This window comes from Leopardus geoffroyi, chromosome B1 (genome assembly GCF_018350155.1).
Source record: "Leopardus geoffroyi isolate Oge1 chromosome B1, O.geoffroyi_Oge1_pat1.0, whole genome shotgun sequence".
NCBI lineage: Eukaryota > Metazoa > Chordata > Mammalia > Carnivora > Felidae > Leopardus > Leopardus geoffroyi.
In genome coordinates, this window is record NC_059327.1 from 121,976,856 (window position 1) to 122,004,109 (window position 27,254).

The 27,254-nt window shown below is 43.3% G+C and overlaps 1 protein-coding gene across 1 annotated transcript in view; it reads right to left on the bottom strand.

Moving 5' to 3' along the window:
• Positions 1-5,183: 5,183 nt before the first annotated feature.
• The window catches only part of DAPP1 (dual adaptor of phosphotyrosine and 3-phosphoinositides 1), a 51,370-nt gene continuing 29,299 nt past the window's right edge, over positions 5,184-27,254 (bottom strand). Inside the window, exons 4-9 of the mRNA XM_045471978.1 lie at positions 18,515-18,645; positions 12,622-12,669; positions 11,309-11,371; positions 9,876-9,961; positions 7,427-7,514; positions 5,184-5,667 (exon numbers count right to left, since the gene is read on the bottom strand). Coding sequence (XP_045327934.1) covers positions 5,599-5,667; positions 7,427-7,514; positions 9,876-9,961; positions 11,309-11,371; positions 12,622-12,669; positions 18,515-18,645 — 485 coding nt within the window. The 3' untranslated portion in view covers positions 5,184-5,598. The remainder of the gene's footprint in view (positions 5,668-7,426; positions 7,515-9,875; positions 9,962-11,308; positions 11,372-12,621; positions 12,670-18,514; positions 18,646-27,254) is intronic.

Sequence of the window (27,254 nt, forward strand, 5' to 3'; positions counted from 1 at the left end):
TACCTCCATTGTGCAGTAGCAGCCCCGTTTCCCCCGGGGAATCAGGATCAGTCATCCCAGCCGGTACGGTAATTCCCTTCATCTGTTGAATCAGAGATAGGAGCCCAAAGTAGCTGGTAGCAGTCTTAATGTCCAGCGTGTTAGAATCATTGTATCGGCCAGTGGAAGCATTCCTCCCTTTGGAACAAATGCCTCTAAACTAGCACAGCGCAAGAACGTGGGGACATTGCCCCAGCTGGGCTGTAACCGAGTCTTCAAAGGCCATTCTGCCACTCTGTCAGGCCTGCGGCTTTAGGATGATGGGGAACATGGTAAAGGCAACAAGTTCCATCAGCAAGATGAGCAGTATATTGCCTCCGGAATCCAAAGAGGCCCATTAGGTATTGTGCCTTTGGTTGGCTGGGAAAGGGGCCAGGTGCAACAAGGTGTCCTTTACCTTAGGAAAGATATTTGAGGGGGCCGGGGTAGCTCACTCGATTGAGCATCCGACTTTGGCTCAGGTCACGATCTCACAACTTGTGAGTTCGAGTGTCGTGTCAGGCTCTGTACTGACAGCTCGGAGCCTGCAGCCTGCTTCAGATTCTGTGCCTCCCTCTCCCTCTCTGCCCCAACCCACTCACATTCTGTCTCTGCCTCAAAAATAAATAAACATCCAAAAAAAAAATTTTTTTTTTTTAAAAAAAGAAAAGATATCTGACCTGTCCACACCACCGGACCCCTAGAGTTGCAGTGATGTGGAAAGCCCCTGAATTTATTTCCCACCCTCAAACAAATGTCTTACCAAAAAGTCTAGAGTCGTTACTACTTCTTGCTCCTGAGGTCCAGTCAGCCTAATGTCATCAGCGCAGTGGACTCATGTGATGTCTTAGGAGCAGTGTGATCAGGGTTGGTGTGGACTACATTATGACATGGGGCTGAACTGGTAAACCTCTGAGGTAGGGTAGTGAGAGGTGTATTGGTGGCCGTGCCGGATACAGCAGGCTGCTCCTGGCAGTCTGTACTAATAGCTATCAAGAAAAATACATTTGCCAGATCAATAGCTGCGCATCAGAGACCAGGGGATTTGTTAATTTCCTCAAGAAATGGAATCACATCTGGAACAGTAGCTGTGATCGTAGTCACCACCTGATTAATTTTGTGATAATCCACTGTCACTCTCTAGGATTCATCTTATTTTCCGCACCGGTCCCAAGGGTGGGCTGCATGGGGATGTGGTGGAAATCACCACCCCTGCATCCTTCAAGAGCATGATGGTGGCACTAATCTCTGAAACCCCTCCACAAATATTGCTTCTGGTTTACAATCTTCCAGAATAGAGACGGTTCCAGTGACTTACATTTGTCCTTTCCGACTATAGTAGCCCTCACAACGCAGCTCAGAAAACCAGGCTGTGTATCTTGCCAGTTACTGAGTAAGTCTACACCAATTAAGCATTCTAGAAGTGGAGAAATAACCACAGGCTCAGGAACTCACTGGCCACGCTTCTCTGGTTTCATCCTCGTGGCTTCTGTGGAAAATCCAGTTCCTCTCAGATGTCTTCCAAGTGTCTCCGGGATTCCCCATAGAGCACTTTCCATACGCTCCTGAAACCAGTTTTTGCAGGCATCTGCCAATTTCATTCTCTGGGATGAGCTCAACCCCTGGCCCCTGCCGCTGTGCTGAGTGCCTAGACACTGTGGAAGACTTAAGGGCACGGTCTTCACAGCTATAAATGTGACACAACACACTATCCCAATGTCTTCCCCCTTAAGACCCCAGTGAGAACGCTCCTTTGTGGCTTGCTGTGGGCGTAACAGACAAGAATGTGCTCAGAATCACCCCTCCCCTATGGCGAGTGTCCATAATCCATCAATAAGACATTTGCACCACAACCTTCTCTTCCCTCGGGTGCACTCTTTCTCGAGAAGGCTCTTGGCTCCTTTTATCTGCCAGTTCACTAGACCAGAGCGACTAGAAATGTGGTCCACAAACTGGGCTGTTAACGCCTGTGAGCGGCACGTGACAAGTACAGAAGTCAGAGAGTAAGTGTCGAGAGTCAGTGTTTAAACAACAGCAATTAGGCAGAACCAACTTCATGTCTGTTGTTTTTGATAATAAGAACTTGAGGTTGTGCTATTTGTAGTTTGAGTTCGTGTCTCCAACGACTTATTTTTATCGGATTTTACAAAATCTCAGTCGGTGATAGATCAGAAATTTAAAAAAAGCAAAAGAAAGCCTGGTCCTTCACGGCACATGACTGAGGAAGCTGTGGGGCATCATGCCCAGACGGCCTGAGTCCAAAGTGATTGAGCGTAGGCTCTAGCCTGGAATCTGCTATGAAGCATACTTGGCTCGGAGGAGTCTGGCAAAAATACGGGTTTGTTGCAACCGACCTGAAGTAGTGGAGGGAAAGGGAAGTAGGATCGATGTTAACGCCATACTGTTCTCTTGCTCTTTGCCTGAAATAGGGACACAGCCTGACTCTGACCTGTGTGTGGCGAATGGGAGGGTCAAAGATGGAAGCACCCACTCTGGCACATCATGTGGGTGGGAAGAGAAGGGCTGTGGCCCACTGAGTGTTCTGATTCCTAGTGGCTCTGTCATAGCGGACAGGTTGCCCTCAGAGGCATAAATAGCCGTCCCTACCCTGGGGGTGACTCCGCTAGTCCAGAGGGAACAGTGTTGCTGTGGGGCAAGATTTTCCTAGGCGGAGTTCTGAGAATACCTGCTAATACTTTGGCTGTGTCTTAAGTGGCACTTCCTTTATGATAAACACATACCTGGTAGTGGAAGGGACCTGATGCAGACACCCCGCTGGCTGTTCTCCCAGACGGCCCCACTCCCATCTGCTGTTGGCATAAACCATCCTCCCTTATCTTGGATTTGGAGAAATAGCAGGCTCCTGGCAGGGGGCAAAATCGTGACCCCTTTTCAGGGCTGCTGAGAGCAGGTAAAGCATCTAGTGGAGTACAAATGCATAGTATGTTATGTTATAGGTGAGCTTGACCTCTTCGTGTCCACACCCTCCAAAAAACGACTGTATCCCTGCTGAAGTATACTCTCCATCATGTAGCTTTGTGTGCCTCATGCGCAGAATTTGTGTTACTTAGTTCTGTACGTGATCATGGATGTATGTGTGTGTGTGCACTTTTTAAGTTTTTAAATTTATGTTGAGAGAGAGAGAGAGAGCAAGTAGGTGAGCACGAGCAGGGGAGAAGCAGAAAGGGAGAGACAATCCCAGGCAGGCTTGGAGCTGTCAGCACAGAGCCTGATGTGGGGCTTGGATCCACAAACTGTGAGATCAAGACCTGAGCCAAAACCAACGGTCAGACACTTAACCAACTGAGCCACCCAAGTGCCCCATATTTTTATTTTTTAGTTTTTAAAAATTTTTAAAAATGTTTCTTTTTATTTTTGAGAGAGAGAGAGAGAGACAGACAGACAGAGCATGAGTCAGGGAGGGGCAGAGAAAGAGGGAGACACAGAATCCGAAGCAGGCTCCAGACTTTGAGCCATCAGCACAGAGCCCGACGGAGGGCTTGAACCCACAAACTATGAGATCATGACCTGAGCCGAAGTCGGACACCCAACCGACTGAGCCACCCAGGCGCCCCCCCACTTTTTTTTTTTTTTTAATTTTATTTATTTTCAGAGAGAGAGCACAAGCAGGGGAGCGGCAGAGAGAGAGGGAGACACAGAATCTGTAGCAGGCTCAAGGCTCTGAGCTGTCAGCACAGAGCCCGATGCAGGGCTCAAACCCATGAACTATGAGATCATGACTTGAGCTGAAATCCAGAGTCAGATGCTTAACCAACTGAGCCACTAAGGTGCCCCTGTATGTATTTATTTATTATCTTTCCCATATTAACTAAGAACTCCTTCAAGACCGAGAGTATTTCTTCAACTCCAAATTCTTCATAGCACACAGTCTAACAGAAGTGGATTCTTCATTGCCATTTATGACATTAATCAGTTGTATTTCCTTTTAAATTACAGATAAAATATATTTTAATAGCAAAATATTACAGGCACAGCAAAATGCTCTTTTTAATAAACTTAACCAAAGAATATAAATAAACAGGACGTATTTTACAAAAAGTAGGAACAATATTACCTACACAAAGAAAAACTTGGTTCTGAGAAAATAAAACATGAACCGCACATCTCAGTGAAGATTCATTTGCAACTGCTTCCTTTGTGAACTCGACATAATACATTTTTAAGTTGCCATTTGCTTTATCTCATATGATACAAACATAACAAAATACATGAAAAACCTTGTTGAAATACACAAAAATGTAATGTAATCTCTGAGTCCTAGATGTTTTGAGTAACAGAAGCAACTTTTTCGTCAAGGTACGCATTTGGAACTGCAAAAGCAGTGTTACCCATTGCTTCGCACCATATACCATAATCTCTTGTATTTGGGGTCTCCCTCCACTTTTCTGTCCCTTTAAACTTCTATCTAAAAAAAAAAAGCAGTATTCATAAAGATAAGAGAAGGGGTTAGAATCTGTTTGAGCTCTGGATGCCACTATCTCGTTACCCTATTTCAATCCTCTTTTTTTAGTTTGAAAATGCGGTGTAACACATCATTGTTCGTTACATGCGGACTTAGTGTTGCTCCTTCATGTGGCCACAGAAGTTGCTCTTGAATAAGGCGAGAGTGCTCAGCTATCTCAGTGCAAGGGAATTCTGACTTGCCCCAGGCCGACACCGGCAGCTCTCCCTGGGGAAGGGACTGTCCCAACACACTCGGCTTCACGAGTCTTTCAGTCTGTTCGCAGAGATGTTGCATGAAGAGAACCCAGCGCTTACAAATACTCTATTATTGTTCTAGTTATAATACTAATAACACGGATTGTTATTAAACTAAATTTAATAGTTTAAATTAAACTATTAAACTACAAGTTACAAGAGTAACTACAAGTTAAGTTACTCTTTAAAACATTTTCCCCAAAATGATTACCTTCCTTTATCTTTCTCATCCTACCTAATAGCCGGTAGGACATGTACTTCTCACGGGCTTATCATTAGAAGGGAAGAAAGGACCCACTAGATGCCTGAGCCTGTTACGAAGAGAAAAGAAATTTCCCATTTTGGTTTTGTTTGGTTTTCTGTATAAAGAAAGAACAAAAACAAAAAACAGAACCAGCGCTGCCCCCATCCTCAATCTTCGGTGTTTGTTATTTCTAGGCACTTTCTGTAGAAGCAGTCAAAGCACATAGCTGTTCCCTTCCTGGTTGATAGCACAACCTGGATGTCGGAGGAGCTGACTGTGATGCAGAATGGGACGCCATGCGGCTTGGGGACCGCAATGAGACAACACAAAACCCCTTTGTCTTCTACATTTCCTAAAAGTGAGCACGCCTGGGTTGGTGGTTTCACCGGCTTCCATCAGAACGATGACAGCTTTGGTATTCTCACGGAGGTGACAACATCCTGAAGGGCAAGCAGTTACCCACAAGTCAGCAAATGTGGTGGGTTCCGAAAGGTCCAGATCTGCATGTGCTTTTGGTTTGTTTTGAAAGAAAGAGCCTTAGTCAGCTTTCGTCTGAAGCCTGCTGTGGATCACAACATCAGGGACCATTCCGCCCTGCGCGCTTGGGCAGGGAAGGCCTATTTAAAGATGAACGACCGAGATCGGATTGTGCCTTCCCCTTGGTCGAGCTGCTTTCTTATTTGAGACTGTAATAGAGCATACACACATACATATTTACTGGTGAGCAATTTTATGATAACGAACTTAGCAAATATTAAATAAGACATGCTGGTTAGTAAGGACACATTGCATCTGTAAGTTAATTAACATGTGACACCCCTACCCCCCACCGAATTTCAGTATGGCTTTCCGTACTTTTTGCAGGATAAATATTGAAAAGTAGTTGCTAAAACATGTACAAATTGGGAACTGGCTTAATACTTACAGTAATTCATAAAATGAAATACTATTCAATGAATCAAAATGAATACTTAGATCTAAATTTTTTATTTATTTATTTTTATTTATTTATTTTTTAACGTTTATTTATTTTTGAGACAGAGAGAGACAGAGCATGAACAGGGGAGGGGCAGAGAGAGAGGGAGACACAGAATCTGAAACAGGCTCCAGGCTCTGAGCTGTCAGCACAGAGCCCGATGCGGGGCTCGAACTCACGGACCACGAGATCGTGACCTGGCTGAAGTCGGACGCTTAACCGACTGCGCCACCCAGGCGCCCCGATCTAAATTTATTAATAGGGAAAAATGTTTAGGACACATTGCCAGTGGAGTATGTATGTAAAGAGTGATTAAATTTTGATTTTTAAATATTTATTTGCACAGGGAGAACTCTGAAAGTGTGTGAATTTGATGTACTTTTACTTTAATTTTTCTATAATAATGATGTGTCACTTGCATAATTACAGAATACAAAGAATAAAAAATTGATTATCTGAGCAAATGTTTCATGTGGCAAAGTAGTTCCCCACTGAGTATCAAATACATTGGAACTATCTAAAAATGAATGGGGTGGGGGGGCGAGACTGGGTAACTCAATCAGTTAAGTGTCTGACTCTTGATTTTGGCTAAGGTCATGATTTCTCAGTTTGTGTGTTTGAACCCTGCATCAGGCTCTGTACTGACAGCACTCAGCCTGTTTGGGATTATCTCCTTCTCTCTGTCCCTCCCCTGCTTGTTCTCTATTTCTCTGTCTCTCAAAATAAATGAACATTTAAAAAATGTTTTTAAATAATAAAAAATAAAAATGAGTGGTATACTTATTTGGATTTCAAACTGAAAATACAACCAAAAGCAAAAGTCCCAGCATCTACAAAAGAATATTCAACAAGTTTCTTCATAAAAAAAAAAAAAAATTAAGAAAAGTTGTTGATGTTTGAAAACATCAAGGGTTTCAAGATGGTATTTATAGAAAATTTTAGAAAGCCGTAAGGACACGTTCTTGACTAACAACTCACTAAGTTGCAAACACATATACAAAAAATGTATGAGACTGGTGAATTTTTATAAGTACCTTATAAGAAAGCAGATAAAATAAACCACATTTCATGCTTGATCTTCACAAAGACTGGAAGCTAAGGGAAGTTCCTCTAGCAATCAATCTTCCTTCTCTATTTAAAAGGACTTTCTACTATAGAAATATGGCAGCTTTCCTCTGTCTGACCTTCCAGTCCCACATGTCCTCCAGGCAAAATTGGACCAGGCCACCCACTCAAAGGAAGACTAATCTTGAGGGCGAGAGGCTAAGGCTCCAGGGCTGAGACCCCAGGGTAGCCCTGTCCTTTCTCTTTTACCCCCATCTCCATGCCTTCAGTGACTCACAAGAAGTCTGCCAGTGGACATCTCATTCGTTCTTGGAGATAGTCTGACACTTTCAATAGAAATATGTTTGAAGTTGTCAACATGTTATTTCTGAGTACTAGACATCAAGAGGACTTGTATAACTCACCAGTTTCCAGCGTAATATCTTGATCCACTCGTCAGCTTCTACTCCTGTCTTTGCACAGAGATAAAATGTCCTGAATGGAAACACTAAGCTGAGAAGACAAAAGAAAAACATAAGATACTCCAGGTGGTTGGTTGAATGTATTCGTTGAACAGTAATTAAAATATTCAACAGGAAAAAATAATCAACAAAGAGCAACTTGAAGAACTGATAAATACAGAGTGATTCCTGCCAGCAAAGGGCAGAAATGTGGAGGAAGTTGTGGATTCATAGTATTATTACTGGTCAGTTTATATTTTCTAATGAGAAGTCAAAACAGAAAAAAAAAAAAAAAAACATGTCCGTATCCTTTTGTAGGCTTATGTCCTTTTGTAGGCTTATGTCTTAGACTGAATACAGCACTTGTGTGTTTATTCAGCTGATGTGTTAAATGACTCCGAACGCGTGCTATGATTCAAAGAATCAGCAAGACGGGTAAGAGTTTGCTGAAGAAACCCATTTGTGTTGGCCTGATTCAGTGAGAAATAAGCTGCTTTGTTGGATGTAGGTACTTTTAACTAATTAGGTCAGGAAAAAAAAAAGATAATAAATCTCAACTATTCATTTTGCCCACTGTGTCATGAGTTCATCTCTGCTTAGAAGAAGACAAACTTTCCTACTGGCATGAAAACTTATTCTAGGAATATGGTAGCTCTTCATTGACTGTCTCTCTTTGGCTATCTAGTCAAATCTTTTGACTAAAAAGATCAGCCCTAACTTGATGCGAAATACTAAGAATCCTTTTTTCCTCTCTCGTGAGAAAAATGTTTAAAAAGCCTTCCGCTCTAAGTCAGAAGGGTTTCTATATCCTAAAGCCAAAGCAGCATATCTTGTTTGTATCAGTGATTAATGTTGAATAGACAAGAAGTAAGTCCCTGTGTATAGAAGGTAAACCTTGGTGTGAGGCCCAGTTGAGTGGTGAGGGGATAGTGGTGGTACTATATAGAACTGGTTTCTGGAATTGTCATTGTTTGGTACTCCCTGTGAGAGACATTATTAATTGCCTATTAATGCAGATAATTTTTCCTTTCTTCTTGCTAACAGAACCCCAGGCAATAAATTATAATTAGTTGGAGCCAATTATGATCATACTAGTTTTCTCGCTTTCCCTGCTGCTGCGGATGGCCATGGGACCCAGCCTTGGCCAATGAGATAGGAGGGGAAATCTGATAGATTTCCGAGAAAATGCCTGCTTTCCTGATAAAAAGGGACAGGTATGGGTGATCCCATCCCTACATCCTTCTTCATGACTGACATGAAAATGTGAGGCCTAAAGCTGGAGTAGTTATCTTGGACACTAAAGTAGCAAATGAATTGCTCAAGGTCAAGAGTAATGTAGAGACACTGGCTCCCATCTTGTCATGTGAGCTGCCTGCCTCCCGATATTTTGTTATATAACCAATAACCCCCTCCCCCCCGCCCCCCCGCTGCTGGCTCATATGGTACCTTTAAGTGAATTTTTATTTTTTTTCTTTAAAAAAATTTTTTTAATGCTTATTTATTTTTGACAGACACAGAGCATGAGTCAGGGAGGGGCAGAGAGAGAGGGAGACACAGAATCCAAAACAGGCTCCAGGCTCTGAGCTGTCAGCACAGAGCCCGATGTGGGGCTCGAACTCACAAGCCGTGAGATCATGACCTGAGCTGAAGTCAGTTGCTCAACTGACTGAGCCACCCAGGCACCCCCCTTTAAGTGAATTTTTAAAAGATATCCATTACTGGTAAATGTTACAGAATTAACGTTCATTTTCTTGGATGTGTAATGGTGACATTGTTATTCTTAGGGAGTACATGCCCAGGTATATATAGATAAAGTGCCATGATGTCTCCAACTTACTTTCAATTTGTTCAGGAAAAAAAGTGAATGGATAGAGATATAGCAGGTAATGGCAAAATACTTATGATGCATCTAACTGAAAGGTATGTGGGTATGTTTGAAAAACATTAAGGTTGATGGAAAATAAAGCACTCCTTTTTCAAGACACGTCTCCTAGTCAGAGAAGTGTCATGATGCACTGATTAGGTTAGAACGAAACACTTTTGGGTTATCTGCCAGAAATAGTCATAATAATACAAATCACCCATTGTTGCAGTCAACAAAGTTAAAATTTAAAATGAGTAAAAAACTCCAAAGGAAGAAAGCTGAGATGTCGGTGGCATTCTGTTATGTATATACTTATGCAGTGTACAACGTAAACAGTTACGCTGCCGGACCTGCCTATTGGTTTAAGTCACTTTAAATGAGGTATTATGTCACACTCAGCTGTAGCATTCCTAACATACATACGCCGTGTGTTAGTTACATCCGTGCCCCTCAGATCAAGACATTTGTACATACAGGGTTTTTTTTATTCCTCAGCTAAAGTAATTGTCTGCCAAATGTTTAAAATCATTTCCTTACAAGACAACTTACCAAAAACAGTTTACTCTTTCCTGTGAATAATCAAATTGTACAGCTGAACATTCTGTTAAGTCTAGGATCCGAATTGGTTCTGGTGACTTCAAAAAAGAAAAAAAAAAAGCAACTTATATGTCATCACAATAAAACACACAAATTTGTCCATCATTTATTCCCCTAAAAATCTTCCATTATAGGCCCTTGTTGATTTTACTTTCATTAAGGGGACTGATCATAGAGAACCTTCCTGAAGGGAAGTCATAACCCCTCGTTTGGGGATTTGCTATTCATGAAAACTGGACGTTAGGAAGAGATTGTCTTTATCAATTTATTTATTTATTAAAAAATTTTTTTTAATGTTTATTTATTTTTGAGACAGAAAATGAGTGGGGGAGGGGCAGAGAGAGGGAGACACAGAATCCAAAGCAGGCTCCAGGGCTCTGAGCTGTCAGCACAGAGCCCCACGGGGGGCTCGAACTCATCAACTGTGAGATCATGACCTGAGCCGAAGTCAGATACTCAACCCACTGAGCCACCCAGGTGCTCCTTTATCAATTTAAATTTAGTGGAGATGGATTTTTTTAAATTATTTTATTTTATTAATTATTTATTTATTTTTAATTTACATCCAAATTAGTTAGCATATGGTGCCACAATGATTTCAGGAGTAGATTCCTTAATGTCCCTTACCCATTTAGCCTATCCTTCCTCCCACAACCCCTCCAGTAACCCTCTGTTTGTTCTCCATATTTAAGAGTCTCTTATGTTTTGTCCCCCTCCCTGTTTTTATATTATTTTTGCTTCCCTTCCCTTGTGTTCATCTGTTTTGTCTCTTAAAGTCCTCATATGAGTGAAGCCATATATTTGTCTTATTGGAGATGGATTTTAAACACAGAAGGGAGTCATATTTTTCTTTCATGTTTTTAAACTTCTACTTTCTCGGAAATTTGGTGTAGGGAACGTGAGAAGAAATAAAATAATTTCAAACTGGCTTCATGAAATGGGCATGGGAAATGGACATATTTTATACTAAAGGGAGAAACTGCTGCAGACAAAGCTAATACACCCCAGCAAGACAACAAACCCATTGCCCTAAACAAGGGAATGATGTGCCTTGGGAAGCTGGTTTAGCAGTTCAAAAGATCCGTTTCTGGGACACACATCTCATCCTTGCGGAAGAACTCTGCCTAAGGCACAAGGCTGGCTCTGTCAGTGGAGCATGCAGCTCTTGATCTCGGGGTTGTGAGTTTGAACCCCGAGGGTTCATGTTGGGGGTAAAGATTACTTAAAAAGAAAACAACTCTCATATCAGGAATCAAGAACACACATTTCCAATCACTTATTGGCGTTTCAGGTACTCATAAAGAAAATTTCAGGGATTTCAAAGGCAGATGTTCTTTGCATCTAGAGAGCTGATTTTTAAAGGGCAAATGTATTATGTTTCTCACCATCTGGTCTTTGAAGTATTTCAGCTCATTCCTGTGCAATGTGAACCATCTTGTTTTCCAGGTCTGAGAAAAAAATAATTAAAACATGCAGGTTTTGAATATAGGAATGCAATCTTTGAACTGGATCGTTTCCTTTAATTTCAATAGTATCTAAAAGATTAGATCCAATAAAATATTGTTGCGGTAAGTCATTTCTGAAGAAAAGTTTCAAAATATCTACAAAAACTAAAGTGAATTCATGCTTTAAGTTCATAATGAAGACAGAGATATTGACATACTTAAACAAATAAGAAGAAATGGTCTATCATAAATATCCAAGGTTATTTGTAACAAACTACTAAATGTCTGTCTTATTAACTCCATAATAAGAATTTATACCATTTTGTAAGCACCTACTATGGGCTACATACTATCCTTGGAGGTTCATATATATTATAGCCAATCCTTATATGATGCCAATATTCTTGTTTAACAAATACACAAATTGAAGGTTAGGAACCTCAAACCACATAATTTTCTAAGACTGGCCTAAGAATTCCACGGTATTGGTGGCAGGAACTGGTGTTTCCCACCTCCTCCTTCTTATGTACTGACAGAACCCTCATCTTGGGTGGCAATGTGTCCAGTTAAAAGAGGTAACAGAGAACTTAAAAACAGATATGCTGTGAATATAAATACTTCCTATCCTTAGAAAGCATCCAGTCTAGTAGGGACACAAATAAATAAATATTTAGGTTGAATTCAAGCAGGCCAGTACCCATGAGAGAGGTTAAGTGCCCCGACTCTTAAAATAGGGAAGACTAGACCTATTCCATGAAGGCCATCTTGGTACAATGACATAAATGGAGGGACAGTTGGATACCCCACACTAGTCAAGTTCTACACTGTGTTTCCTTTGGGATTTTATAACATAGTTACGTTAATGCCAGCGATATTTTTGGCCTACTTTTGGGTAAACGTTTTATACAATTTTCACTTCTTTGTTAAAAAAAAAATGAAAAAGAAGAATGTTCTAGAGTCAACTTGCTACTTTCATCCTTCATCCTCTATTGTTCCATTAAAAGGACTGTAAGTTTTGGGGAGTATTACTGTAGGCTACTCTTACACATTTGACTTTGCCAAAGACAGTCAAGTGAGTTTCCAGAATTTTGACCAATATTAGTCATAAAGATCAACTCTTGAAACAGAAATATTTTAACTGGGTCAAAATGAGTGGGCAAGCATGTTTTAAAAGAATGTCAACGTGGGAATTGAGTCTACTGACATGCTCTCTTTCTCTGTCGCTGGCTCCAGGCAGAAACCCATTTCCTTACCTTGACCAGGCCCCCCTGTTTGGTGAGGTAACCCTCTTTGGTGCCCAGCTGAAAAAGAGAGAAGCACCAAGTAAAGCTCAGATCTATCACAACGTGATTTTTGTGTATTTCTGCCCTGTTTTAAAAAGGAACACAAGTTTGCCATTGATCTTTGAGTAATCGCCTTCTTGAACATCCTCCCTGTGTGGGGAGAAACTGTTTGCAGACTGGATCTTCTGGGGGAATCCTATAGCAACAGACAACAAGTGAGAGACTCTCTTCTAACTTGAGTTAGCAATTTGCAAATAATAAGCCACATCACATCACTTGTAAAAGTCGGGGTTGGCAAAGTGTGTCATGTGAAACCCATCGCTTTGATTGTTGCACGGGTATTACGCACCCAGGCACACACCCGTGGATTGATGTTGGGTCAATACATTTGGGAAACGCTGGACTAAGTAGAGACATTTCTTTACTTCCCCGAGTCTGTATGATGCTAATATGCCTTGTGAATTTTAAGAGGGAACAGTAGAGGTAGCATTTCCATATTTATTTTATCACGTGATCCTCTGCTATCCTAGCATCCCTTTTTCACAGACCATCTCTCGAGGCCTCTGTTCAGTGGAAATAAATGTCAGGAATGCAGATTTATTGACACTTGAAGTGACAATGAATCATTTCTTCACTCATGTAGCATTAATTCAAGGGTAACTATCACACACATAACTAGCACCTATAAAATGTAAGGAATGGTGGGGAACAGTGCAAATAGAAATATGCCTAAAACAAGGACCCTAAGGTGAAGACTTTGTAACTTCATAAATTTCTGAAGAAACCAAATTCCTTATAGGATATTTTGTTCTATTATGATGTCACAATGTATCTTATATTAGTAAGATAACAGAATAAAGAGAGAAAAATGTTGCAGAAGCAAAGGGAACAGACATTTTAGAAGGAAGGAGTCATTAAAAAAAGGACGAATCCCATAACAGGGAAGCTAAGGAAGCTGACATTTTATTATTATACTTTTTAAGTTTATTTATGTATTTTGAGAGAGAGAGAGCGAGCAGGGGAGGGGCAGAGAGAGAGTGAAAGAGAGAATCCCAAGAAGGCTCCACACTGGCAGATGTGGGGCTCGAACCCATGAATTGTGAGATCATGACCTGAGCTGAAATCAAGATTCTGATGCTTAACTGACTGAGCCACCCAGGCACCCCAGGAAGCTAACATTTTATTGTATTATAGTGTATTGTATTAAAATTTTTTTTAATGTGTCCTTAGTTTTGGGAGAGAGACAGAGACAGAGACAGAGTGTGAGTGGGGTAGGGGCAGAGAGCGAGGGAGACACAGAATCGGAAGCAGGGTCCAGGCTGTCAGCACAGAGCCCAATGCGGGGCTCGAACCCACGACCCATGAGATCATGACCTGAGCTGAAGTCGGACGCTTAACCAACTGTGCCACCCAAGAGCCCCAGAGAGCTAACATTTTAGATAGGACCTATTCTATGTCAGGCTCTTGAAATATATCATCTCACTTAATCTCCATCAGCAGAACCAACTGGTATTTCACATTTCCCAGAGCCAAAACAGAACTGCTTCTTCCCATCTGCCAAACCCTCCCCTCCTGCCAACTTGGCCGCATGAGTAAAGTGCAGGAGGCCTACTCTGTGACTCCTTTACATACCATATTCAACCTGTTGTAAGTCTCATCTCTTCTACCTTCAAAACACACCCTGAAGTTCACCAGTTCTTATCCCCGCTCTCAGTTTCCACTGTCACCGTCTCTCCCTGGACTGCTCCAACAGCCCCCCTAACTGGGCACCTCGCCCCAACTTTGCAACACATTCCACTTTGCACTTAGTGGTGAGAATGAGCGTCTTAAAATTTTAAAACTTAAATTACGTTGCTCAAAACCCGTATCATTTCTCCTCGACACTTAGAACAAAAATAAAGTATTTATTTTCTCTACAAGGCCTTTCCTATTGTTAATACAGCTGACATTTTGGACATGATAATTCTCCCCTATGTGTGGTGGCACATTGAGGCTCCATGGCCCCTGCCTTTGCTGGGAAACAAGTCTTCAGGGGTTCTCATGTTTCCGTATGTCTTATGAGCAAGGCACCAGCCCTTTGTCCCAGAGCTATTTTTAAGGCATGCTTGTAGAACAAACAACCTTAGTGCAAGTGGGGGAGGGGCAGCGAGAGGAGGGAGGAGGAAGGAGAGAACCCCAAGCAGGCTCTGCAGTGTCGGCCCAGAGCCCAATGAGGCTCGAACTCACCAACTGCAAGATCACGACCTGAGCCGAAGTCGGACACAACTGACTGAGCCACCCAGGCGCTCCTGAGCAAATGACTTTGGAAGATAGAAATAGTGTTTCCCTCCGGAGGAAAGGCAGACACACAGAAGTCTGGCATGAGGCTGTGGAGCTTTGTTAGTCTGCAAGCAGGGTGAAGTCTAAGGCTTCTCAGTTCTTGACACCCACTGATGCCAGGAGGGCCCCAAAGCACCGCGAATTTCCAAACACTCAGCTGGGCAGCAGGCCCCTTAAGAACCCCACTGCTGTAGGCGATCAACCCCTCCTTCCCTCAATCTCATCTTCCACCAGTTGCCCTCTCGCTCAGTTCATGCCAATCATTCTGATCTTGCCAGTCTGCAAAGCACCTCCGTTTAGTCCCCACCTCAGGGCTTTTGTACTGTTCTCTCTGCCTGCGACACCGGAACACGTTGGTAATTTTCTGCCTGTATTGATGCACAATAAGCTTCATGGATTTGTCATTCCTCAGTGTGGGTGCAGCCACACTCCACCAATCAGTCACCACTGTTTTAAAACCCCCATTGTACAGAACGTTCTGTGTATAGTCATACTGAGATGCTTGGGCAGGGGAATCCATCCCATACTCGGAGTGAGCAAAGAAGGTAAGCAATGAGGCTTTCAGAATTTGGTTCAAAGAGGTCTATTTCTACCTGAGGGAGCTACATCCCATGCTCACGCCAGCTCTACAGATCAGGTCCTGCAATTTACTGTTGATAAAGAACACACGTAGTAGAGTATGGTGCAGCTGACCCTGAGCAGGGATCTCGGTGAGGGGTGGGGGGAGGGCGGGTGTAGCAGCAGGGATCTCGGTGGGGGGGGGGGGTGGTGTAGCTGAGGAGAATGTGAAGTTACATGGACTGGACAAATGAAAGAGATGTGAGGTGATTGGTAAGGCGGTAAGGATGCATAAAGACGAAGTCAGGGAGGGGTGGGTTGGCTGGAAAACGATTAGGAGTTGAGTCTTTTTTTGTTTTTTTAACATTTATTCATTTTTGAAAGATAGAGACAGAGCACAAGCAGGGGAGGGGCGGAGAGAAAGGGGGACAGAGAATCTGAAGCAGGCTCCAGGCTCTGAGCTGTCAGCACCAGAGCCCGACGCGGGGCTCAAACTCGCGAACCGTGAGATCATGACCTGAGCCAAAGTCAGATGCTCAACCGGCTGAGCCACCCAGGCACCCCAAGATGAGTCTTCATCTTCATCTGTGAGTCCACAGGTCTTTGGTCTGTTCTGACTTGGGACTATTCATTGTCTTGCTTTCCTAAATGTTGCTGGTTCTGAGGTTTGATACTTCCTCTTCCAACTCTAACAAAGCTAAAATACCCCTTTCACCCAATTCCCACAATGCTTACTTTCAAGGAGACGTAGCAGAGTAGCAAAAAATGTAACCAGGCTAGGCTACAGAGCTCCAATGACAAGCTTGGATTCTCGTCCTGAGAAGTGTCAGACCGCGGGGACGGCAGGCACATGCTCAAGTGGTTATTAGCCTCCAGCGTGATGATGGCAGGATCAAAGTGAACAGTGGGTGCTCAGAGCACAAAAGGGGGCATTTTCACCAAAGCTAGGAGGTGCCCAGGAAGGCTTCCTGAGAGGCACCGATCTCTGATGAGCCTTGAAGGGTGAGGGCACAGCAGTGGTGTTCGCAGTGTACCTGAGGCAGGGAGAGGAGAAGGAGCAGAGCCAGAGGGATGCACATGACCGTGAGTGTGAGAAGAGCAGAGGTGAGGCCAGAAAGATGAACAGGGCCAGGTGGGATGGGAAGACAGCGGCCACCACCCAAGGTTAAGCAGGGAGGTCAAGTGACCGATCTGCTTTTCAAGAAAGATCTCTTTGGTGGCAGGGTAGAAAAAGTTCTGCAGAGACAAAGAGGCCACATGTTTGTCATTTGTAGCCTAATACCTTCAAGGGATGATTTTTTTCAAGTGTCATAGTTGCTGTCTAGAGTTGGTTCTCCGTATTTCATTTTTTGTCTTCTTTATTATCCACACAAATCCTGATGTCTTATACTGGGAGTATTTGGCAAGCAAGGCAGAGAGGGAGAGTGTGAGAGCCCTGAGCACAGGGCAGGGAAGCAGTTCTGGGAGGATTCCTTGCAGGCTCACAGCTCATAGAGCAAACAGAAATGGACTTGAGGAACAGTGAGTGCTGTTGTTGCACTGAAATTGAACAAAGGCCCACATTGCAGAGGAGCGCGAATGTCGGGGCGCCCGGTGGCTCAGTTGGTTAAGCGTCCGATTTTGGCTCAGGTCATGATCTCACGGTTTGTGAGTTCGAGCCCCACGTCGCGTCAGGCTCTGTGCTGACAGCTCAGAGCCTGGAGCCTGCTTCCGATTCTGTGTCGCCCTCTCGCTCTCTGCCCCTCCCCAACTCACATTCTGTCTCTCCCTCAAAAATAAATAAACATTAAAAGAAATTAAAAAAAGAAGTGCAAATATTTTCTGTCTGTCCGTCTGTCCATAACCTTCATTCAGGAGGGAAAAAAAAGAATAGGAAAAAAATAACATCCTGAGGTTTTATAGTCAAAGTGGGGAATATTGTTCCTCTGCAGACCACTGAGATGTAAAAAAAATTTTTCTTCCTTTTTTTAATGTTTTTATTTATTTATTTGTTTGTTTTTTGAGAGAGAGAGAGAGAGAGAGAGAGGAGGTGCAGAGACAGAGGGGGACAGAGGATCTGAAGCAGGCTCTGTGCTGACTGCAGACAGCCTAGTGCGAGGCTTGAACTCATGCACCACAGATCATGACCTGAGCTGAAGTCTGACACTTAACTGACTAAGACACCAAGGTGCCCCCGCCCCCCAAATTTTCTTAATATAAGAAACTTGTGGCAGAATAACAGTTTAGCCAACTATGTGAACATCTACATCTCTCGCCCATTCTACCAAAAACTTGTTTAGCTAAGTAAAGGGAAGAATCTAAGTGACGTTTTATTCTTTTTTTTATTTTTGGTGTTTATTTATTTATTTTTGAGAGAGAGAAGGAGAGAGACAACAAGGGGAGAGGGGCAAAGAGAGAGCGAGACACAAAATCTAAAGCAGGCTCTAGGCTCTGAGCTGTCAGCACTGAGCCCAATAGGGGACCCAAACCCACAAACTGTAAGATCATGACTTGAGCCAAAGTTGGACACTTAACTGACTGAGCCACCCAGGCACCCCTAAGTGCCATTTTCAAGGTACTTAGAATCCTCACTATGGCAATGTATTTTTTGATGATTTGCCAGATGGACCAGATGAACTGAGTCATGGGCTTCAAACTTTATGTTTCTTTCCAGGTTTTATATCACAAGTTAGAATTTTTATGTGAACAAACATCCTTTTAAAACTATCTAACTCAGTGCACCTGGGTGGCTCAGTCAGTTAAGCCTTCGACTTAGGCTCAGGTCATGATCTCACCGTACGTGAGTTTGAGCCCCACATCGGGCTCTGTGCTTACAGTGTGGAGCCTGCTTGGGATTCTCTCTCCCTCTCTCTCTGCCCCTCCCTGGCTTATACTCTCTCTCTCGCAAAAATAAACATTTAAAAAATATAGAAAACCTTTGAACTCTTACTGCATATTACCAAGTTTAGACAGTGAAAGCGCTGTGGTCAGATGGAGGGCCACTTACAGAGGGTGCAGTGGGCACGAGGTCACTTTCCGTTCTTCCCGTCTGCATTGCTGTGTGAACCCGGACAGATTCATAAATGGATGGTTCCTCCACTTTCCTTGGATAGGGATGTTTCAGAACAATCAGAGTGCCTGGATGAAGATAAAAGAACCTCATCAAAGAGGAGCCCCAGAAAGAAGGTCCAAATGCTAAATGACCAGATAACGTGTCTAGATTTCAGTCTCTCATTTTTCACCTATTCACTCATTCATTTCTCGACGTTTATCAAGTACCAACTATATGCCAGGCACTTAAGCTGGACGCTGAAGATATAAAGCATGATGCGATGGTTTCTGTCCTCGTAGTGCTCAGATAGCACTAGCATGGGATGTCACTTAACGGGTAGTCATGTGCATGAACAGGGTGACGAGGCCAGCGTCAGAGGTGTGGGCAAAGCATACCGGTGGTGCCCGGGGCCCCCGAAGACCCCTCCTTTTGGAACACTTTGGAAAAGCTTTCAGGATCCGGACCTGAAGCTACAACTGGGAGTTTTCCAGGTAGGCTTTATAAAAACCATGAGAGCAAAACCCAACAAATGCACGGAGGCATGGGAGGATTCAGTCCATAGACCTTATTTCTCACTCGTTTCAGAACAAGCCTTCTAACAAATCAGTGGATCTCAAAAAACTGGACTCGTTGCGTTTTCCCTACTGTCTCCTGCCACCCAATTAACAAAATAAACTACGTGAAGCTTTCGCTTTCCTCCAGTGAACATGACCTGAACTGGCTTATGTGTGATTGCCTTCACTTCCATCTGGAGGAGGGGATTGGGCAGCACAAAGGCTCCAAAAGGGGCCAGTCTTTGGGGCCTTGGGCATGGCACATTGAAGCTGAGAGCCCACCTGACACCATGTTTCTGACCATCCCCCCTCTACACACTTCCCTGCCCCAATCAACCAGCGAGCAGGAACTAGATACTTTACAAAATGAGTAAGTTAAGGTTTTTTCTTCCCCCTTTGCTATGGCTTCTTGCTTTTTATTTCACTGGGTCTTATAAAGGCAGGATGGAGATTGTACCCGACATGGGCAGAGATGTAAAGAATACAGTAATTCATTCAACAAATATTTCTTGAGCTCTACTATGGGCAAGACACTTGTCCAGGCAGCGGGACTACAGCAGCAAACAAAGAAGATAGAGCACTTGATCCTCTGCTAGGGGAGGAGAAGAAAAAATGAAAAGAAGTATGTCAGGTGAGAGAAGGGTTATGGAAACCCTAATAGAGCAAGGTACAGGCGTAGTGGGGGATGAGGGGCTTCGGGAGAAGGTGGTATTTTAAAGGGTGGTCAGAAAGGCCTCTTTGAAAAGGTACTTCAACAGATTATAGAAAGTATGGACCTTGAATTAGAGTGAGAGAGAGAGAGAGAGACGAGGAAAGAGAAAGACCACCTCTGCAGTTAAAAAGCACTTGATAACAATAATAGACCTACAAACAAAGCCCAACCATTCCACGGGGCTCGAGCATGCCCAATGAACTGACTGCAACCACACAACCGTGGCCTCTGATACTGCGCCCATGTGGCGCCCTGCTATCACTTGAAAAGGAACACTGAGAGAAGCCAGGAGAGGGTCCTTGACCTTGGCCCCAGAAAACAATGAGACTCTGGCCTCCTGCTTCTTGAGCATCCAGTTCACACCCATAGCGTTGGGATCACAGCGAAAACTGGCCTTCACAGCTATCTGAAGCCCCGGTCCCACTCTTGCACATCGTCAGTGCTCTCCTGTCAATGTGACCCTTTCATGAGAACAGATCCAGTCATATCAGGACAAGAGGCCGGTTGCGGTTTGACAGTCATAAGGAAAGCAGAGACGCATGAATCAAGAGCAGCCGTTGTGCAGGCTCAGGGGCCATGTGACACAATCACACCGTGCCAGATGCTTGCAGAATGTGTGGTTGGCTCCATGGTGACCCCCCCCCCCCCAGAGAACCACCCCCAGTGATGCGCCAGGCAGTCACCGTGGCATCATGGAAAGAGCCACCCCTGCCACTCAGTGCCTGTTGACCCTTGGACGGTCATTCTAGCTTCTGTTTCCTCCCCGGACACATGGGAAGAATTACCCTGTCTTTACAAGGCTCTTTGAAGCACCAAATAAAGAACTGTTTGTGAAAAGGATAGTGAAAAAGAAAATGTTAAATATTATTATGCTTTGATATAGAGTAGTTGTAAACTCTTAAGTGAAAATCTAATGATTGCGTCTTTGGGAGCATGAATTTTTAAATGTTGAGTTTACAAAGACCCATGCATGACATTGTGCTGAGAGTAAAAATGGCAGAGTCTAGTAGCCACTGATGGCAGCTCCAAGATGTATTGGTGCCTCCTAAACCCTTCCGTCTGATCGTGGAGGAGAGGGGACTGGACCCCAGTGTTCAGAGCAGCTCGCAAGTTAGAAAAAACGTGAAATCTTATGCTTTCTCCCCTTTCCATGCATTTTTCTAAGCTTATTTATTTATTTTGAGAAAGAGCGGGATAGAGGCAGAGGGAGAGAGGGAGAATCCCAAGGCTCTACACCGTCAGCACCGAGCCCAAACTGTGAGATGATGACCTGAGCCGAAATCAAAGAGTCGGATACTTAACCACCTGAGCCACCCAGGCGCCCCTACTTTTCCATGTTTAATATGAAAATAATGTTTTATAAGGATCCAAACTACGTCTATAACCGAACTTAAAAAAAAATTAATGTTTATTTTTGAGAGAGAGAGAGAAACAGAGAGCGAAAGAGAGAGAGGGAGACACAGAATCCGAAGTAGGCTCCAGGCTCTGAGTTGTCACCACAGAGCCCATCAGGAGGCTCAAACCCACAAACCACAAGATCATGACCTGAAGTCAGACGCTTAACCAATTGAGCCACCTACGTCCCCCAATATGAAAATAATTTTTTAAATGATGCTTTAGAAAGATGGATCTAGCCAATTTGTTTCTGGCACGTACCCAAGTATACTACCTGTAGTGGTTTCCTCTTGCTTCTGTAACAAATCACCACGTAGTGATTTAACACAACTCAAATTTCTTACCTTACAGTTTTAGAGGTCAGAAGTCTGCAATGCGTCTCATAATCTTAAATCAAGGTATTGGCAGGACTGCTTTCCTTCCGGAAACGCTCTGGGGGAGAATCCATTCCCTGTTTTTTCTAGCTTCTAGAAACTGCCTGCATTCCTTGCCTGGTGGCCACATTCCTCCATCTTCAAAGCCAGTGACAGTGCATTAAGGCCTGCTCACACTGCCATGTCTCTGGGTCTCCCTCTTGTGCCTCCGTCTTTCACTTATAAGGATCCTTGTGATTACAGTGGACACACCATTGTAATCACACACCTCCCCATCCAAAGTCAGTTGACTTGTACTCTTAATTCCATCTGCAATCTTAATTCCCTCATGCCACATAACATAACATATTCACAGGTCCAGGGAGAGACATGGGCATCTTTGGGTGGGCCATTAGCTTGCCTACCATAGTACAGTGCCCAGGAGATAAGCATAGCCTTGGGGGCCAGTTGTGCTATAGTGTAAGATCTGTGTGCAAGGAATGCTGCCTGAGTCACAACGCTATAACCACTTGGTATTATGAAGCCATTGCCTTTTCAACAGGTGCATTTCCCCACCCTGTGAGTCTCTTTAGAGCAGTGCCAAATTTACCTTTGCAATCCCACTTCCTGGTAGAGATGCTGACATAATGAAAGCTTGATGAGTGAGTAGATAAATGGATGCCACAGTAATTCAGGGTTAAGTCAGAGAAGAGCCTGGGAGGAACCAGCCTCCCAGGTCTACGATTACCCCGGCTTCGGGCAAGGCCGGCTTCGGCCACAAGGCCAAGTACAGCTGTCCAAATCTCCACTAGGGGGAACCAAATTCTATTTCGAAAACCTCTTCTAAAGTTTCACCAACAAAAGCTAAACTGAGGGAAATGATATTGAGTCAACAGGAAAGTACAATGGACTATACATTGACTTTAACTAGTAAGACCATGAAGGAGGCTGGATTGAATGGTGGAATGAAGAAAATGGCAAAGCACTTATAAAATGACAACTTCCACTGATAGACATCCAGCCCCCTGAAAGGTCTTAGCTGACCAGTCTGCCCAAGAAAGAACAATAATATATAGAGCTTCCTGGCACGGCTGCTGGGCTAAGAGTGATTTCCCCTTCCGTAGACACTGCCCCATCCTTGCACGCCAATGTAGATCCCCACAGACCCTGGGCCTCCCCCACAAACACCTCACTCAGGCTGCACTCACGGGACTTACTTCCGGGGATCTGCTTAGTGATTTCTCTGGAGAGAAGGCCCACTAGCTTCAGTTTCTGACTACATGAATTAGACTGTTCTTTCCTGCCTTTGGCATAAAACCTGGTCTCAGAAACACTCAGTGGAGGCCCACTTTTGAGGTGACCAGAGCAGGAACAAGGCAGTCATGTCAGTTTGCTGAAAGCTTCAGCGGTGCCGTGATCATGGGGCTGATTCGTTATTGTCTCTTGGTGTTCAGTCTGCTTTTAAAATCTTGGAGAGAATACCAATCCTTACCACCACCACCCCCAAGGAAAATCCATTTATTTCCCTGTATTCCCCTCCCGCCATTTTTTTTTTTTTTTTTTTTTAATTCAGCTAGCCAAGGTTGGTTGCAATCAAAAGAAACTTGAATATGTAGCCACCACAGACTGATTGTATTTCCACCTAAGGTCCAAGGTAGTGCCTTGGCCCTATAAGAGAGAAACTTGGGTTTAGTGATATTCAGGGCAAATTAATTCCAGGATTTGGTTGGAAGATTCAGATAAAAAGCAACAGGAGGCAGGGGCTGGTGGAGGGAGGAGAGAGGAAGCTGTACAGCCCAGCTCTTGGAAACCTGGCTGCAAGTTTCACTTCAGTTTCTGAACTACATGAAGGAGATTGTTGTTTCCTGCCTTTGATATGAAACCTGGTTTCAGAAACACTCGGTGGAGGTACATTTTTGAGGTGATCAGAGCAGGGCCAAGGCAAGCATTTCAGTTTGCATTGGCTGAACTGTAACTTACAGGACACCCACTCTGTTTGTGATACGGTGAGACTGCATTGGAGGACTCTTTATCTTGTATCCCACGGCGCTTCAGAAACACAGAACAGTTTTCAAGCCTCGGGCATTGCTTCGATATCTGAAGTGGAGTGTAGCACAAGAGCACATCTAGCTCTGAACAGGGAAACTTTTATTTAGAATACTTCTTTTAGGCACTAAAGCTTGTGCTTGCCCATCAGGTTTCCAACTAGATTGTAAGATGTTGGAGGATGAGGTTGATACCTGATTCATCACTGCATCATCAGTAGCTAGTAGTCCTCAGCTCGTGGCTGGCGCCCAATACATATTTGTTGAATTAAATTCAAATAAGACTACATCCACTCATGCTTCGTTATTGCCCTCAGGTTCAGAAAACAAGCTAGGCAACTGGTGTGTGCATGGCAGATTTCTCTGTCATCTCTTGCTGGTGGGAAGCGGCTTTCTAGAGGGAGTGACAGGCATATTCAAGCTCTTTCTCCTTTCTTCTTTGCAACCTACCCTGCGAATGAACTTTAACCCATCATTAAGATGATGCTGGTCAAACTACGTTCGCTTACATACACAGGGGCTTTAATAGCCCCTTTCCAGTCTCACAGGGAGAACTACACAGAGGGAGGAGAAGTAGATCAGCTGGCCAGGTCAGAAGATTCTGTTAAAATGTCCAAGTCAAGTCAGGTCGCTCTTTGCGGAGCCGTCACTTTATCTGATCCTTTATCTGAATCCTCTGCGGAGCTGGCTTAAAATTTGAAGATGACATAAATACTTGATAAATACAAATGTAATTAATTGCCCCCAACTAACTCTTCATGGTATACCAAAGAATATGCAGCTCTTGTGGACAATATGATGGGATTACCATAATGGTGCTTTGTTAAAAAACAATAATAGTGATTGTTTATGCCAAGCTAAAAATGATTTTTATAGCCTTTCATACCCAATCTCATTCAATCCTCAATAGCAAGTCAGGAACTATTAAGGTATGAACTGTTAGGTCACCAGCTCTGATCTGTAAGATGATGAAACTGAATCTCAGGAAGGTTACATCATTTTCCCAAGGACATACAGCTGGTGAATGAATGGCAGAGGCTGGAGCTGAACTAGGAGTTCACGTGTTTACTCATTATGGAGTAATGGAAACTCTCTACGGCCTGTGAAATGCACTTTATTGTCGGCGCAAGGGTGTACATGGAAATCAAAATTCGAACCAGCAGATCCTTGAGGAGGTAGCCTGAGGAAAGGAGATGAGAGTTTTTGCCTCAACGTTTCTCATCAGGCCTTGGTTTCTCCATTTGTAAAGGAAAAATTAAACGGTCTGTGGGATCCCTTCCCATTCTAATATCTTGTAAATCTAGTTACACACACAAGCCTAATGCAGGGGCAAGAGATACTAGGGCACTTAGTAACCAAGGGTGTGTCCTGTTTCCTGCCAAGCACACTGCCCGTTTAAAGTACTTTACTTCTGACATCATTGCGTCTTTGTGTCTCATGTTCCTTTTCTTCCACATTCTCATTTAACCTTTACGTTTTATTTACTTTTTTATAATGTCACTTCTTTTTTTTTTTTGATGTTTATTATTTTTGGGAGAGAGCACAAGGGAGAAGGGGCAGAGGGGTGGGGAGACAGGATCCGAGCGGGCTCCACTCTGACAGCAGAGAGCCGGATGTGGGGCTTGAACTCACAAACTGTGAGGTCATGACCTGAGCCGAAGTTGGATGCTCAACCAACCGAGCCACCCAGGCACCCCAAACTTTACATTTTCTTTTACCGTATCATATTTACATAGGCTGTCTTCTATCTCTTCCGGAGAGACATAAATGCGATGGGCCTATGTATGTTTTTTAGTCAGCCTTTTATGTTTTAAGATGTCCTCCAAGATAATTTCCCAAGTGGCAATTCATGTAAATAGCATAGGAACAGCGGTAAATACGAAGACAGAAGTTCAGATTGATTCACATTCTTTAGAAAAATGCCTTTACATCACATACCGAAAATATTGTTACAGACCTTAAAGAAGAGACTGGGGGATAGCTCTGCCCTGTCCTACAAACATCCTACTGTGTCGTTGTGGCAAAGATCTTCCTGTCCAAACCCACTCAAGGTCACACTGTGCGGTGGCAATGTCGTGCTGCTGTGTCAGTGGTAGACCAGCGTCGGGAGACAGTGAGGTGAATGGAAAGCCCCTATGGTTTAGAACCAGGTTGCCTTGGATTTCACTCTCAGCTCTGATGTTTTCTGGCTGTGCCACGCTGGCCAAATAACTTCACATGTCTAAGTTTTCAATTCCTCATCTAAAAATGGGACCACTTTCACATTACCGTGGATGGTTCAGGAGATTCAATAACTTGGTATCTGCGAAAACATCCAACGGCCCGCTCAGAACTCAGTGAGTACTCCATACATGTTGCTTCCGCATTCCCTTCCCTGCCTGCCTCTTCCTTTTGCAAACACACCTTATGACAAACTGAGAAAACTTGCTTTTTTGGCAAGTAGAAACTAAAGGAGTGATGCTTGGCTGTGGTTTGGCAGAATTCTGAGTTGTCACCGATTATTTTCAGAAATGGCACACAATTCTCAAACTACACTGAATTTTAACGTAATTATTTTAAAATGCCACCTGGGTAAAAAGGCTGGTGTTACAAAATAAATTAATAATAATGACAGCAGTTAAGATGTTGGGAATCCCCACATCAAAACAAAAAGAGAAGTGGAAATCTGACATTTAAGAAAGAACCAGATGGGATCTTCAAAACCAAGAACCGATTATTATAAAGGGTAAGTACAAACATAACACTTGATTCATGTCATCCTTTTTCATGCTGGGTGGGTGCTTAAAGTCACAACACAGTAATTCCTATAACAAATTGTATATGGCAATTTCATGTACAGAAGTATTCTAATAGAAACACAAGGTAATAGGAAAGGTAATTTTTGTTCTAATAATATTAAGACATTTAAGGATAAAGATAAATGCTCTCTATGTTCAAAGAATATATGTGTATGAAACCTAGCTAATTATAAGAGGGTACAGTAAAAATTAATAATGGCCCAAATGTACCCATGCTAATAAAAAAGGCTCAAATTTCCAAGTCTATTTGAGTTGAATTTAGAAGCCATGTACAAGTAGGAAGAAAAGTTTTATATTGCAGCTTATTATAATGAACGAAAGTCAAATTCTGGGGCGCCTGAGTGGCTCAGTTGGTTAAGCGTCCGACTTCGGCTCAGGTCATGATCTCAGGGTTTGTGAGTATGAGCCCTGTGTTTGGCTCTGTGCTGACAGCTCGGAGCCTGGAGCCCACTTTGGATTCTGTGTTTCAGTCTCTCTATGCCCCTCCCCCACTTGTGTTCTGTCTCTCTCTGTCTCTCAAAAATAAATAAATGTACAAAAAAAAAAAAAAAGGCAAATTCTGAATTTAAGCATTACTGAGCATACATACAACACAAAGCATCATTTTAAATGATGCTTTGCATAAACTTTGGAAGTAAGGAGCGCCTGGATGGCTCAGGTCATGATTTATGGTTCCTGAGATCGAGCCCCACATAAAGCCCCTGATCGAGCTCTGGACTGACAGCCCTTTTGGAGCCTGCTAGGGATTCTCTCTGTCCCTCCCTGGCTCATGCATGCATTCATGCTCTCCCTCAAAAATAAATAAATAAACATTAAAACAAAACTTTGGAAGTAAAAA